The following is a 17,437-nucleotide window of genomic DNA, read 5'->3' as shown; positions in this document are numbered from 1 at the left end:
TTAAGTCGTCGCTTGTCTCACCGAAGACCCGGGTTCGATTCCCTACATGCATTTTTGGTGTCCAGCCGTGATATTGCTGGGGTACTGCTAAAAGCGGCGTAAAACTAAACTCTCTCACTCGTTTATTTGGAGGATATGTTTTGAACCTCTGACGCCAGAGGCCAGACGCCAGACAAGATGCCGTGACTCCAGCCAATGTTGCTCTCAGTCAGTCATAGTTCTAAAGGACTGATGGAAGTTCTACATACACAAAAGTTTCCGCCTTTGACTTTGAACTCTCTTGTAGTCTTCTATTGACTTGAGAAACTTTAGGATTCCACCAGGACATGGCTGCTTGAGTATTCATTAACGACTAGTGGCGTTACTGATGATGTGAATAAAGATCGTTTTCATAAATATTTATGAAAATAACGCCCGCGGATTCTCATGACTGAGCCTTTGTCACCACAATACATTCGTTGGCAAGCCGTCAGTTGAGGATGTCCAGCCTCGTTGTCCTGTTGTGTGCAGTCCTCTACACCAGCGTTACAAGACTCCACAACATATATGTACACAGTGAGTACTGTAAATGTTTCTTGAGGTGAGGTGAGGTTGGGTTGAGTGGGGTGGGGTTGGGTGGGTGGTGTGTGGGGTGAGGTGGTGAGGTGAGGCGAGGTGAGACGTCGTACTTAAGAATATTTCACTCATATGACGACGTGCGTGCGTGTGTATGTGTGGCTGCTTGTACTAGCCCAGACTTAAGCTGGTGTTATAGTGCTAGCTCAATGAGATACCACGCCGCAGTTAAGCATAAATACCCTCAGACACATTATACTGACTCCGAGCCGACCAGTCCTTGCTGTACCCATTAATGCCGAGCGCCAGGCAGGGACCAACAAGTACCATATTTTAACGTCTTTTGGTATGACGCGACTGGGGATCGAACCCGCGAACTTCGGCCCTCCGTGCGGACGCTCTAACCTCTACACCACGGAGGCAGTAAGTGAGTGAGTGAGGGATGGAGCGGGCGAGTTTGTTTTACCTCGGCAATACCTCTGTCATACAGTGACGGCTTTGGAACAGTTTTGCTGATTGGTGAGTGAGTGTGTTAGTTTAGTTTTATGCCGCACGATGGAATATTCCAGCTATATGGCGGGGGTCTGTAAATAATCGAGTGTGGACCAGACAACCCAGTGATCAACAGCATGAGCATCGAGGGTTACGGCGTCGCACCCGTCTGTCCAGGGCATCCCACAGATGTTCGATCGGGTTTAAGTCCGGTGATCTTGAGGGGCAGGGGAGCACATTGATGTTGTGGTTCTGGAGGAAGTCTCTAGTGTGACGTGCTGTGTGGGGCCTGGCATTGTCCTGTTGAAACAACTCCCTCTGGCGATCAATGATTGGAATGAGATGTGGGCGTAGGATTTCGTCACAGTACCGTTGAGGTGTCAGGTTGCCCTGGATCATCACCAAATCACTTCTCCTACGGCAGGTGATCGCTCCCCATATCATAACACTGACCCGGCCGAATCTGTCCACCTGGGGAACGCAAGCCTCGGCGAAACGTTCACGTCGACGTCTGTACACCGCACTCTCCCATCGCGTCGTTCCAATAGAAATCGTGATTCATCACTGAACCAGATTCTACGCCAATTCGGTAGGTTCCAGGCCTGAACGTTGGTGCACCATTGAAATCGATGTCGACGATGTCGTTGTCGAAGCACAGGGCCAAAATAAGGTCTTCTGGCACGTAAACCAGCCTCTCAACCTGTTCCTGACGGTCTGTGCAGAAAGCCTTCTCAGTCCGGGTATTTGTCGAGCGGTACTGGTCGCCGTAGCTGTTCGATGACGCAGGTGATGTACCCGGATGTAGCGATCCTGCGCCGCAGTGGTCGCTCGAGGTCGCCCACTACGAGGGGCATCTGCTACCGAATTCTGCCGGCGATATCTCTCCCAGAGCCGTGAAATGGTGCTTTGGTGAACATTCATGCGTCGGGCAACTGCACGTTGAGACTGGTCAGCTTCAAGCAAACCAATGGCGATATGACAGTTCGTCAACAATATTCCAAATACAGTGAATAATCGACAGACAGTGATCAACCTTTTATACCCATCATTGAGACTATCTGATCCCCAACTTGCATGTGCATTACATGTGAATTGTGTATTCTGTGACACTACACGCCGAAATTGAAAATCATGCTGTTAAATACGGGTATTTTACGGATGGTTCGTTTTGTTGTGATGTTTCAAAACATAAACACAATGGGACTCATAAACAGAGCAAAACCTTTTGTAAAATGAATCACGTTTTAATTCATTGCTACATGAAATTGCTATTTTCATGATGCGTTTCTTTTGGAGAGTAGTATATATTTCAAAATTAATGCATGTTCAATAAACCGTAACAAGACACAAAGTGAAAATAACCTCAGAAATACAATCTGTGAAGGACAATTTATGCGCAGAGTTTGGCTTGGCCAGCCAGTTGATACGACCCGTCTCATCGTGCAGCCCGTCAAGGCGAACTTAGGGACAAAGTGTGTAGGGCAAAGGCAGACTGCTCCTGGAACCATTGTCCGCAACAACCTAACTCCATCTTCCACCGACACATGGGCACATCTTCCATCTTCCACCGACACATGGGCGCAACTCACGGCAAACGGGCTGCCCAGTTAACTTACCTTACCAGAAGCAGTGAGGTGCTGAGGACAGATTCTACCCCGGGTCCCCATGGGGACGTCCATGATGACGTCGAAGGCGGGGTCTCAGTTGACCTGTTGAGATAACTAATGCCAATGAAACATGAATTTCAAGAAATATTGGATGCGTTTAGAACGTTATGGTAGACCCAGTTAACCTACTACATATCTGTCATATGCCATTGTTGCAATATGTCAAAGATTTCTCACGCACGCACACACGCACGCACGCACGCACACACAAACAAGTACATGAACACAGATACACACTAAAATCGCGACTTGAATGTTCTCAGATATCCGGCGCTTAACGCGAGGGAGAAGATAATGCCATATGGCATTGCACTTGATTGTGTAACAATGTTCAAAAGGAACACAATGTACATGTGAACTCTTATGTCTTGCTTTCCGCTGTCTCACTGGAACTGCACCTTCTTATCTATCCAATCTTCTAACTGTGTACACGCCTTCCCGACCTCTCCGCTCACAGGATAAGAACTTGCTTGTTGTCCCAAAAGTAAAAACAATGCAGTATGGAAACAGGTCCTTTGTCCGTGCAGGATCTATGGCCTGGAACAGTCTCCCGCAGAGCCTCAGAGACTGTTGTGACTTTCATACCTTTAGATCCAATCTAAAAACACATATGTTCAAAATAGTCTTTCAACTGTAGCTCTTTGCTTTAATTGCATTATATTTTGTGCGCTTTGAGTGAGTGAGTGAGCTGTAGTTTTCGCTGCTTTTAGGATTATTCCAGCAATATCACTGTGGGGAACACCAGAAATGGGCTTCACACATTGTACCCATGTGGGGAATCGAACTCGGGTCTTCGGCGTGACGAGCGGACGCGTTAACCACTGGGCTACCCCACCGCCCCAATAAGCGGGATATATGTTCAAAGATATATGGCATGTATCTACGTGGAGAGTGATGTCATTCAACTTGGACAGCTTTTTGGACCTTACAATACTTTGACAAGTAAAATGTGTATGTATGTTTGTGGGTATGGATGTGTGTGGGTGGATGCGTGCGTGCGTGCGTGCGCGTGTGTGTCTTATCCATCTTCATATTTTCCTTGCAGGTGAAAATATTTCAAAAGGGAAAGATGCAAAACAGAGCAGTACCTATTCCACCTATCCCGCCAGCAAGGCTCTAGATAAAGCACGTGCATCCTCTGGATCATTAACAAAGCAAGACAACCCGTCCTGGTGGGAGGTGGACCTCAGAGGTTACTTCAACATCAGCAACATCACCGTCACTGCAACCTCCCATAAGAATTCGTGTAAAGTTTATTTTGTTCTGTTTCAACCATGAAAGTACAGGTATTAGTGGCACACCAAACACAACATCAAATCTGTGTAGGTTTCATCGCAATGCAACACAGTTCAGCAACTGCAGTGTGTACCATATAAATATAAATATGCATTTACAATTTTAATGACTCTTATTTAACACAATACTTGAATTACATTATTTTCAAGAAATCATATTTTTCCTGGCTACATATAAGAAACGTACATTTTATGTGTGATACGTACTCTAAGTATATGTTTACAGACACCCACATGAAAAATGCATTCGTTGAGGTGATTGACAAGGATGTCAGCCTCTGCTCTGACATCCAGGTGGCGTGGTGTTGAGAGGTACCTAACTCTCTTGCTGCCGGGGAAGAGTTCACCTTCACCTGCAATGCCACCTTCCCTGTCCGCTTTGTCCGTGTCACAAGGCGATCCACAAGTCGCATACACCTCTGGATCGGACATGTTGACGTGCAAGGGGAAGGGACTACGAAGCCATATCGTGAGTAAACCACTGAGTCCAAGATTACATAACATAACCTCTGACATATATACACGTGAGCATATACCAAGCACTGCCCATCTCTCTATCATGCGTGACCCACTCGTGGTATTCCGGGACAGGCTGAATAGAGAGTTATCCCCTTTCTGTAAGGATTTCATATTGGCGTATGAACATTAGAACTACTTCAAACAAGAACGATAACTCCATTTCTGCTTAATTACAACAGTAATAAACATTACTGACGCACTCAGAAGTTGCTGCTTAGAAAACAGTTTAATCTGTTTTAAAAAAATAATGATGATGACGTAATTGTTACCTGCCTTGTATTTTTAAATACCCTTAGAATCCGAAATGGAATTGTTTTCCTTAAAAGACAGTTAAAATAGCCCTTCATTTCAGATGTTATATGTTCCAAAATAGATCCACAAAAATGACTTTAAACTGAGGAAATTCATGTATGGTCTTCATTAAGTGTGCGCGGTGTCTACAAGTAGCCTTTACTTGCATTTAACACTGAACACTGCCATACACCTGGTGATATTTAAAATGGATACAGTGAAGAAAGTATGAAGGTCTCTGACTAAAATATCCCCAGTGAAGTGAAATGTAAGCACAGTGTTTGATTATAAACAGCTAGGTTGATTAGTTACATATGAGTTTATTGTTTTGAAACTTTTTCTACTTATAATGACATTATCTAAACATGTCGAAAACGTTTGTCCAAAAGCAAGCAAGATCGTCAGAGAAAACACTTAATTGAAAATATGCGAGTCGTCATGTAAACAAACGCACGTGTGTGTATATATTTGAATCTGTCACTGTTCGTGGTCCTCATCGTAATTAAAATATTAAATACTGTTACAATTCTGTTGGCTTTGTTCTTTGTAATGTCAATGTGATATATATATTTTATACGGAATTTTAAATGATCATAGCATGCCATAACTGACTGAAGTACTCGGGAGATTTTCATCAAAGTACACAATCCTTCCACGCATTCTGATTGGTTTGTCCTTTTTTCGTATGACCCAATAAGATTCTTCAGTTTCTTGGTTCCGTCGGACATCTCCTGAAGTTGTCCGACTGATGTGTGAAGTGACTTTAACTGAGTAGTTATCATGTAGACATACCACTGAGGACATTACGTAAATTGACTGTGTATACCAGCATACAGCGTGTATATCATGATATCAGTAGTAAAAAACACTACCAAAGTCAAATAGCATAATAAATTAAATGACTATTTAGACGTTTTGCTGTTTTCTTCATTAGTTTTCTTCATCCCGCTTCTATCAACCTTGTGGACTAGTCTATTTTACTGCAAGGGGTGACAAAATCAGTCATGTATACCAACCACCGTCAACAGACCATAACGTGTTGGTTTAACAGTGTTGGCGAATTGAGATGTTGGCGAAATGACACTCAACTGGTGTCCGAACCGTTCCTGACCATGAATCCAAGTCGCCTTTAACATAAACAGACAGGACCCGTGAAGATCTGGGTTAGACTTGATCATCAGCAACCCACGTTTGTCGTAAGAGGCGACTAACGGGATCGGGTGGTCAGGCTCCCTGGCTTGGTTGACACATTTCATCGTGTCCCATTTGCGAAGGTCGATGCTCCAGATCCTGATCACTGGATTGTCTGGACCAGACTCGATTATTTGAAGCGTTAAACAACAAACCAGCCAACCATAAAAGATGGACTGAGTGGTCCGGCTCTGTGACATTGCTGATGGTGTGTCACGTGACTCGATGACGATGTCTGAGTAAAACGTCAATATAGTGTTGAAGATATCCCGTTCACACATTAAATAGAATTACTTTTCTCTAGGCTCATACTACAAACCGTCCAAGAACAAGAAGGTGTCGGAGCCGTTCCTGACCACGTCGGCCATGACAGCCGGCAACTGCGGCATCGTTTGTCACCAGCATCATTCATGCATCGACTTCAGCTTCAGTGCAACAGCGCCGACTGATGAGAACTGTCTGCTAACCGACAAAGCCTTGTCTTCACATCACGTCAACATCAATTCTTGGACAACCTACACCATTACCTGCTTGTAAACATTCAATCCAAACATATCTAGCTTCGATAACACTTCTCCATTTCCACTGCCATGTTTTGTAGTGGTTGAGTCAAACTGAACTCAGTTTTAAAATGAGCTATAGAGCGCCAGTAACTGGAGAACGATTACCACACTAGGGACCATGGGGACTTACTGCATGGATCAAAGTAAGACTGACATGGACTTCGGGCTTAGTGCATACGTGTGACTGAAAGGAGAAGAGATACCGATCAATACTTCAAACATCCAAAGAAAATGTACCAATAAGTAAGCCCGTGATCTCATATGAATATTGTATCACATAAACTCTTATAATTGGTTCGGGGATAATGGAATCCGAATGTTGTAATCGGTCTTTAGAGACAAGTTACTTTTTCTTATCCATCCATTGCTATCAGTTGTTATGTCTTTGTGTTTGTGTAGTCAAAGGAAACTGGCTTGGTCGTTTTAATTACATATTTCCGTTCAAGTCTTGAACGAAACACTGTATTAATGGTTTTCAGTCTGTTTGACATCGCGTGCACGGAGTGCAAATCGATTTCAGAGCGAACGAGGCCAATCTTTACGGAATAAGTCGTCAATAATATGCACACATCACTTATGTTGTGAAGCTAGCATGTTATACAAGTACAGTCTACTGATTAACTCTTGACGGTTTTGACATTTTGCCGATTGATGGATGCAATTTCAGTTTCATTGAATACAATCGTGTTAGGCCATAAAAATAATGTTTTAGGTGTCAGTTTTGTTGATGTAAGTCTTAGGCAAGTATGTCCTAATGTCTTTTTTCAACTTTTAAACAGTTGTTGCAATCAAAAATGTATATTTTGATAATCTATTCAGAAAAGATTATGCTAAACATGCACGTGCTAATCGTGCGCTTAAATGATGACAAGGGTTTTGTCCCTTTACTTTGATGTCATCGTCAGAAGGAACACGCGTTTGAAGCATGTGATGTATTTATCGCCATGTTTTTCAAAATAAAGAAGTTGACATCCATAAATTCTTTATGTGTCTTTGTATGTCTTTTCGTTTCTGAAACCTGACGACATGTCCATTCCTTTTTGTACTGGATTCCAAAGTTAAATAGAATCCTACACAGAGAGATATATTGCTGGGCCCAGTAAATGTACCTCACATCCCTGTCTCAACGATTAACCATAATCCTTAATACTATCCAGAAAGGACTTTCTCGATATTCACAGAAAGTATGTGAAAGGAGCCGAATTACTACCATGTTGGTTCTCAAAAACTCAAAAGATTTGCTTACATTTTACAATCTCAGAAACAGGCCGAGTCGAAACATTTGATTTTTCAACGTTGTATACCCTGTGACAAACTTAAGGAAAAGCCTTGGTCCATGTGGCGTTTGTAAATAAACATACATATCTATCTTCAAAGGTTCAGGACAATTTGTCAAAAATGAAAGCAAATGTAATTTGAAGATTTTACCAAGAAAATAATATGTGAAATGCTTGACTTTCTCAAAAGTAAAAGTTTGGGGGTAACCATTTAAGCCAAGAAGCAGGTATCCTCATGGGCACCGATTGTGCTCCCGTCCTTGCGGATCTGTTTCTTTATGTATATGAATCGGAATTTCTGTTTGGGTTGGCAAAATAAAAAAAGGTAATTTTTGCCAAGACATTTAACTTAATTTATAAGCTTCTGGTACATCGTTGATCTTATATCGTTCAATAACCATCAAATAGCCATCTCCGTCCACTGATTTACCCACGTGAACATGAAATTAAGGAGACACATGACACCACCTCAACTGTTCGTGTTTAAATCTATGCATAACGATTCAGAGTGACAAACACTCTCCACAAGGCTGTATGACAAAAGGGATGATTTCAACTTCCCAATAGTCAACTTCCCTTTCATATCAAGCAATATTCCAACAGCTCCAGCCTTTGGTGTTTACATTTCACAACCTTTGCGTTATAATCGAATGTGTTCTTTTTATCAGAATTACAAAGAGCGTCATACCACTCTTGCTCGTTTGATCAAGGTTACAACATTCAAGGCCTCAGTTTAGCTTTCAAGAAGTTTTATGGTAGACATGTGGAGGAAATTTCCGAATTTGATGCATCAATGACAAAGATGATGTCCGATGCAATTTCCTATTTTGATTTGTACCGTACGTTCCCGAATTATTTCAGGTGAACAATTGACTAAACTAAGCACATGTTTATGACGGTGCCACTGGTGGGGTAAACCCATGTTTATGATGGTGCCACCGATGGGGCAGGACACGCTCACTTTTTCGCGAACACCTGGTATCATAACTATTCTGAACCATAAAAGAAATGTCGCACCGATAGCGGTTTCTTAAAGCACACACTTTAATTCACTAATTAACAATCAAAACGGAGAATTGAGTTCAAACTTAACAATTATGGATAACACATTTTCGAGAATCACATTTAGAGTTTCACACAAACAAAATCACCAAAAATGGTACCATTAAGATACCCCAAAGTCAGTATTGTGTACGGCCTCCATGGGCATCGATGAAAGCGTTGAATCGTCTGTACATGGAATGAATTAGCCGGTTGATGAAGGCCATAGGCACTTGGGTCCATACTCTGCGAAATGCTTGATCGAGTCCAGCCACAGTTGTCGGGCTTGGATGGAGGTCATTCCGTCTTCTTTGAATCTCGTCCCAAAGGTGTTCTATTGGACTTAAATCCGGACTGAGTACAGGCTATTGTAGGGTTTGGATGCCATGTTGTCATAGGCAGTGCTCTGGCAGTGTGGGGCTCGAGCGTTGTCTTGCTGGAATATGTGATTTCTGTAACATCCAAACTGTGGTACAACGTGGGATCTTATGACTTGGCCAATATAGCGAGCAGCTGTCACGTCATTTCCTCATCCTGGACCAACATTCTGGAACACCACGATGTGAACTAACTGGTTCAGACCGTGGACGGTCTTGGATGCTGTGAGTGACCTGATACCACTCCTGCAGTCGGTAGATTGTCCTAACATAAACATTAAAGTGATTGGCTACCCTCCGTGCAGTCTGGACAACTTGCAATCGTCCCAAGGCTTGGTTCCTCTGATCTCTTGTAAGTCGTGGCATGGTGAATGTGTCAAAACAAAAATGAAACCACACTGATGTTGGTAATAACCTTCAATTTGGATTGAAAAACATGTTAACACAACGGTACAATCATAGTGAAAACACCAACTTGTAAGAACAAAATTTTGCATTTGGTTTTGAAAGGTGACGTTTCGTTTGTGGTTCGGTATATTTTATAGGGATTCATAGGCATATGCTCTGTCATCGCATCGCAAGGTGCCAATCACTGGATTGTCTGGTTCAGACTAGATTTGTTTACAAACCACATCATAGAGATGTAATACTGCTGACACCAACATATGTACGTGATATAGTCACAATTGCACAATCGATTTCTTATGAATGTGGAAAAGAGTTTTGTCTATTGTCGTGCTTTAAACAAACCGATCCAATTAATTTATTCAGAAAGTTTCATGCTTAACATGTTGAGGCCACTTGACGTATTCGCGTTAACACGGTAAAAAGGATGTATTTAGATGCATGTCCGGATGGAACAAGCACCTGGCGTTCTGCTTCCTTGATCTGGGCGTTTCTTTGGGGGTGCGGTGGGGTAGCCTAGTGGTTAAAGCCTTCGCTTGTCACGCCGAAGACCCAGCTTCGATTCTCCGCATGCATTCAATGTGTGAAGCCCATTTCTGGTGTCCCAAGCCGTGATGTTGCTGGAATATTGCTAAAAGCGGCGTAAAACAAAACCCACTCACTCGTTTATTTGGAGGATATGTTTTGAACCACTGACGCCAGACACCAGACAAGATGCCGTGACTTCAGTCAATGTTACTCTCTGTCAGTCGTAGTTCTAAAGGACTGATGGAAGTTCTACATACACAAAGTTTCCGCCTTTGACTTTGGAATTTCTTGTAGTCTTCTATTGACTTGAGAAACTTTAGTATTCGACCAGGACATGGCTGCTTGAGTATTCGTTAGTGGATAGTGGCGTTACTGATGAGGTGAATAAAGATCGTTTTTTTATAAATATTTATGACCTTGCGTCCGAAAATAACGCCAGCGGTTTTTAATGACTGAACCGTTGTTACCACAACACATTCGTTGACAAGCCATCAGTTGAAGATGTACGGCCTCGTTGTCCTGTTGTGTGCAGTCATCTACACCAGCGTTACAAGGCTCCACAACATATATGTACACAGTGAGTACTGTAAATGTTCAAGGATAAGTGTGAGTGAGTGAGAGAGGGAGCGAGTTTTACCTCTGCAGTATCTCAGCCTTATAGTGAAAGCTTTGGAACAGTTTTACTGATTGGTAAGTCACACAGGACAGTAACAAATTAGCATGATGCCAGTGGCTATAGTCGATTTTAAAAACTAACCATTTCAGTTTTAAAAGGTTGTTATCCACACAGTGCATCTACATTCAATTTGATACATTGAAATGCAAGCCATAGACAACCAGCAACCAAGGCTTGACCACCTCGTTTGAAATCACAGGGACTTACAGTGGCTTTGGCAGAATTAATGTAAGCAATATAGTCTTTTGAAGGTGATAAGGCTCATTCCTTCTTAAAGTTACAATGCTTCGAAGCAACAATTCCCAACCATGCCACATGGCTTTGAGCCTCCAACAGGAAGCACCAAAGATGCCAAGATGGCATACACCAGCAGAAACCATTACCTGTAACGCTGTTCCTGATTGGCCTATGAGCCACCGTCCTGTGGGAATATAGACCTCAAGGAAAATTAGATATATATTTCTAACTTAACTCCAGTTTAATAAACCGTAACAAGACACAAAGTGAAACGAAACTCAGAAATACAATCTGCGCAGTATAATTTATGCGCAGAGTTAGGTATGGCCAGCCAGTTGATACGACCGGTCTCATCATGCAGCCCGTCAAGGCGAACTTAGGGACAAAGTGTGTAGGGCAAAGGCAGACTGCTCCTGGAACCATTGCCCTCAACAACCTTACTCCATCTTCCACCGACACATGGGCACATCTTCCATCTTCCACCGACACATGGGCGCAACTCACGGCAAACGGGCTGCCCAGTTAACTTACCTTACCAGAAGCAGTGAGGTACTGAGGACAGATTCTACCCCGAGTCCCCATGGGGACGTCCATGATGACGTCGAAGGCGGGGTCTCAGTTGACCTGTTGGCGACTTCTTTGAGCTAACTAATGGCCAATGAAACATGAATTTCAAGAAAGATTGATGCGTTTAGAACGTTATGGTAGACCCAGTTACCCTACTACATATCTGTCATATGCCATTGTTGCAATATGTCAAAGATTTCTCACGCACGCACGCACGCACGCACGCACGCACAAACAAGTATATGAACACAGATACACACTAAAATCGCGACTTGAATGTTCTCAGATGTGCACACTTAACGCGAGGGTGAAGATAATGCTGTATGGCATTGCACTTGATTGTGTAACAATGATCAAAAGGAACACAATGTACATGTGAACTCTTATGTCTTGCTTTCCGGTGTCTCACTGTAACTGCACCTTCTTATCTATCCAATCTTCTAACTGTGTACACGCCTTCCCGACCTCTCCGCTCACAGGATAAGAACTTGCTTGTTGTCCCAAAAGTAAAGAAAGTGCAGTATGGAAACAGGTCCTTTGTCCATGCAGGATCTATGGCCTGGAACAGTCACCCGCAGAGCCTCAGAAACTGTTGTGACTTTCATATGTTTAGATCCAATCTAAAAACACACATGTTCAAAATAGTCTTTCAACTGTAGCTCTCTTCTTTAATTGCATTATATTTTGTGCGCTTTGAGTGTGTGAGCTTTAGTTTTCGCTGCTTTTAGCAATATTCCAGCAATATCACGGCGGGGGACACCAGAAATGGGCTTCACACATTGTACCCATGTGGGGAATCGAACTCGGATCTTCGGCGTGACGAGCGAAAGCTTTAACCACTGGGCTACCCCACCGCCCCAATAAGCGGGATATATGTTCAAAGATATATGGCATGTATCTACGTGGAGAGTGATGTCATTCAACTTGACAGCTTTTGGACCTTACAATACTTTGACAAGTAAAATGTGTATGTATGTTTGTGGGTATGGATGTGTGTGGGTGGATGCGTGCGTGCGTGCGTGCGCGTGTCTCTATCCATCTTCATATTTTCCTTGCAGGTGAAAATATTTCAAAAGGGAAAGATGCAAAACAGAGCAGTGCCCATCCCACCTATCCCGCCAGCAAGGCGCTAGATAAAGCACATGCATCCTCTGGATCATTAACAAATCAAGGCAACCCGTCCTGGTGGGAGGTGGACCTCAGAGGCTACTTCAACATCAACAACATCACCGTCACTGCAACCTCCTACAGTAATTCGTGTAAAGTTTCCTTTGTTTTGTTTCATCCATGAACATACAGGGTTGGTGGCACACCAAACACAACACCAAATCTATGTAGATGTCCTTGCAATTTAACACAGTTCAGCAACTGTATTGTGTACCGTGAATGATATAAATATGCATTTAAAACTCTTATTCAACACAATACTTGAATTACATTATTTTCAAGAAATCATATTTTTCCTGGCTACATATAAGAAACGTACATTATATATATGATAATGTTACTCTGAGTATATGTTTACAGATAACCACATGAAAAATGCCTACGTGGAGGTGATGGACAAGGATGTCAGCCTCTGCTCTGACGTCCAGGTGGTGTGGTGTGGAGCAGTGTCCAGCACTGTTGCCGCTGGGGAAGACTTCACCTTCACCTGCAATGCCACCTTCCCTGTCCGCTTTGTCCGTGTCACCAGGCGATCCACAAGTCGCATACACCTCTGGATCGGACATGTTGACGTGCAAGGGGAAGGGACTACGAAGCCATATCGTGAGTAAACCACTGAATCCAAGATTACATAACATAACCTCTTACATATATACACGTGAGCATATACCAAGCACTGCCCATCTCTCTATCAAGCGTGACCCTCTCGTGGTATTCCGGGACAGGCTGAATAGAGAGTTATCCCCTTTCTGTAAGGATTTCATATTGGCGTATGAACATTAGATCTGCTTCAAACAAGAACGATAACTCCATTTCTGCTTAATTACAATAGTAATAAACATTACTGACGCACTGTTATAAAACACTTTAACCTGTTTGAAGGAATAATGTAATGACGTAATTGTTACCTGCCTTGTATTTTTAAATACCCTTAGAATCCGAAATGGAGTTCTTTTCCTTTATAGGAAATTAAAATAGCCCTTCATTTCAGCTGTTATATGTTCCAAAATAGATCCACAAAAATGACTTTAAACTGAAGAAATTCATGTACAGTCTTCATTTAGTGTGCTCGGTGTCTACACGCAGTCTTAACCTGCATGTAGCACTGAACACTGCCATACACCTGGTGATATTTAAAATGGATACAGTGAAGAAAGTATGAAGGTCTCTGACTAAAATATCCCCAGTGAAGTGAAATGTAAGCACAGTGTTTGATTATAAACAGCTAGGTTGATTAGTTACATATGAGTTTATTGTTTTGAAACTTTTTCTACTTATAATGACATTATCTAAACATGTCGGAAAGCGCACGTTATTTCTCCAAAGCAAGCAAGATCGTCAGAGAAAACACTTAATTGAAAATATGCGAGTCGTTATGTAAACAAACGCACGTGTGTGTATATATTTGGATCTGTCACTGTTCGTGGTCCTCATCGTAATTAAAATATTAAATACTGTTACAATTCTGTTGGCTTTGTTCTTTGTAATGTCAATGTGATATATATATTTTGTACGGAATTTTAAATGATCATAGCATTCCATAACTGACTGAAGTACTCGGGAGATTTTCATCAAAGCACACAATCCTTCCACGCATTCTGATTGGTTTGTCCTTTTTTCGTATGACCCAATAAGATTCTTCAGTTTCTTGGTTCCGTCGGACATCTCCTGAAGTTGTCCGACTGATGTGTGAAGTGACTTTAACTGAGAAGTTATCATGTAGACATACCACTGAGGACATTACGTAAATTGACTGTGTATACCAGCATACAGCGTGTATATCATGATATCAGTAGTAAAAAACACTACCAAAGTCAAATAGCATAATAAACTAAATGACTATTTAGACGTTTTGCTGTTTTCTTCATTTGTTTTCTTCATCCCGATGCAAGGGGTGACAAAAATCAGTGATGTATACCAACCACCGTCAACAGACCATAATGTGTTGGTTTAACAGTGTTGACGAATTGAGATGTTGGCGAAATGACACTCAACCGGTGTCCGAGCCGTTCCTGGCCATGAATCCAAGTCGCCTTTGTCATAAAAAGACAGGACCCGTGAAGATCGGGGTTAGACTTGATCATCAGCAACCCATGCATTTCGTAAGAGGCGACTTACGGGATAGGGTGGTCAGGCTCCCTGACTTGGTTGACACATTTCATCGTGTCCCATTTGCGAAGGTCGATGCTCCTGATCCTGATCACTGGATTGTCTGGTCCAGACTCGATTATTTACAGCCCGCCGCCATATAGCTAGAATATTGCTGAGTGAAGCGTTAAACAACAAACCAGCCAACCATAAAAAGATGGACTGAGTGGTCAGGCTCTGTGACATTGCAGATGGTGTGTCACGTGACTCGATAACGATGATCAGTATAACGTCAATATAGCGTTGAAGATATCCCGTTCACACATTAAATAGAATTACTTTTCTCTAGGCTCATACTACAAACCGTCCAAGAACAAGAAGGTGTCGGAGCCGTTCCTGACCACATCGGCCATGACAGCCGGCGACTGCGGCATCGTTTGTCACCAGCATCATTCATGCATCGACTTCAGCTACAGTGCAACAGCGCCGACTGATGAGAACTGTCTGCTCACCGACAAAGCCTTGTCTGCACATCACGTCAACGACACTTCTTGGACAACCTACACCATTACCTGCTTGTAAACATTCAATCCAAACATGTCTAGCTTCGATCACACTTCGCCCTTTTCACATTCATGTTTTGTAGTGGTTGAGTCAAACTGAACTCAGTGTTTAAATGAGCTACAGAGCGCCAGTAACTGGAGAACGATTACCACATAAGGGACCATGGGGACTTACAGTACCTTTCCTTCCTGCATGGATCAAAGTAAGACTGACATGGACTTCGGGCTTAGTTCATACGTGTGACTGAAAGGAGAAGAGATACCGATCAATACTTCAATATCCAAAGAAAATGTAACGCCCGTGATCTCAGATGAATATTGTATCACATAAACTCTTATAATTGGTTCAGGAATAATGGAATCCGAATGTTATAATCGGTCTTTAGAGACAAATTACTTTTTCTTATCCATCCATTGCTATCAGTTGTTATGTCTTTGTGTTTGTTTAGTCAAAGGAAACTGGCTTGGTCGTTTTAATTACATATGTCTGTTCAAGGCTTGAACGAAACACTGTATTAATGGTTTTCAGTCTGTATGTCATCGCATGTACGAAGTGCAATTAGACTTCAGAGCGAACGAGGCCAATCTTTACGGAGCAAGTCGTTAATAATATGCACACATCACTTATGTTGTGAAGCTAGCATGTTATACAAGTACAGTCTACTGATTAACTCTTGACAGTTTTGACATTTTGCCGATGGATGGATGCAATTTCCTTATATTGAATACAATCGTGTTAGGCCATAAAAATAATGTTTTAGGTGTCAGTTTTGTTGATGTAAGTCTTAGGCAAGTATGTCCTAATGTCTTTTCTTCAACTTTTAAACACTTGTTGCAATCAAAAATGTATATTTTGATTTTTATTCATGTACGTGCCAATCGTGCGCTTAAATGATGACAAGGGTTTTGTCCCTTTACTTTGATGTCATTGTCAGTAGGAACACGCCTTTCTTAAAATAAAGAAGTTGACATCCATAAATTCTTTGTGCGTCTTTGCATGTCTTTTCGTTTCTGAAACCTGAAGACATGTCCATTCCTCTTTTGTACTGGATTCCAAAGTTAAATAGAATCCCTACACAGAGAGATATATTGCTGGGTCTAGTAAATGTACACCACATCCCTGTCTCAACGATTCACCATAATCCCTAATACTATCAAGAAAGGACTTTCTCGATAGTCACAGAAAGTATGTGAAAGGAGCGGAATTAATACGATGTTGGTTCTCAAAAACTCAAAAGATTTGCTTTCATTTTTACAATCTCAGAAAAAGACCGATTCGAAACATTTGATTTTTCAACGTTGTATACCCCTGTGACAAACTTAAGGAAAAACCTTGATCCATGTGGCGTTTGTAAATAAACATACATATCTATCTTCAAAGGTTCAGGACAATTTGTCAAAACTGAAAGCAAATGTAATTTGAAGATTTTACCAAGAAAACAATATGTGAAATGCTTGACCTTCTCAAAAGTAAAAGTTTTGGGTAAACCATTTCGCCAAGAAGCAGGTATCCTCATGGGCACCGATTGTGCTCCCGTCCTTGCGGATCTGTTTTTTTATGCATATGAATCGGAATTTCTGTTTGGGTTGGCAAAATCAAAACAAGTTTAACTTAATTTATAAGCTTCTGGTACATCGTTGATCTAATATCGTTCAATAACCATCAAATAGCCATCTCCGTCCACTGATTTACCCACGTGAACATGAAATTAAGGAGACACATGACACCACCTCAACTGTTTCGTGTTTAAATCTATGCATAACGATTCAGAGTGACAAACACTCTCCACAAGGCTGTATGACAAAAGGGATGATTTCAACTTCCCAATAGTCAACTTCCCTTTCATATCAAGCAATATTCCAACAGCTCCAGCCTTTGGTGTTTACATTTCACAACGTTTGCGTTATAATCGAATGTGTCATACCACTCTTGCTCGT

At 42.0% G+C, this 17,437-nt stretch overlaps 1 protein-coding gene across 2 annotated transcripts; it reads left to right on the top strand.

Annotated features, from left to right (window-relative positions):
• The first annotated feature begins 468 nt into the window (after positions 1 to 468).
• LOC124292341 lies at positions 469 to 16,360 on the top strand. Of its 2 annotated transcripts, XM_046729436.1 has the most exons (4): positions 469 to 555; positions 12,740 to 12,940; positions 13,209 to 13,451; positions 15,286 to 16,360. In XM_046729436.1, exons 1-4 carry the CDS (start codon positions 480 to 482, stop codon positions 15,516 to 15,518), a joined length of 753 nt encoding a protein of 250 aa, XP_046585392.1. In that variant the 5' UTR covers positions 469 to 479; the 3' UTR covers positions 15,519 to 16,360. The 2 variants fall into 2 exon arrangements, 1 of the variants encoding a protein (XP_046585392.1); XR_006902427.1 differs by lacking the exons at positions 12,740 to 12,940; positions 13,209 to 13,451; positions 15,286 to 16,360 and adding an exon at positions 3,760 to 3,954 and having other exon boundaries at positions 472 to 555.
• The last annotated feature ends 1,077 nt before the right edge of the window (positions 16,361 to 17,437 follow it).

The sequence above is a fragment of the Haliotis rubra genome, unplaced genomic scaffold, assembly GCF_003918875.1.
Source record: "Haliotis rubra isolate DU_JTF1 unplaced genomic scaffold, ASM391887v1 Scf514, whole genome shotgun sequence".
NCBI lineage: Eukaryota > Metazoa > Mollusca > Gastropoda > Lepetellida > Haliotidae > Haliotis > Haliotis rubra.
This window is presented reverse-complemented; position numbering and strand designations above follow the sequence as displayed.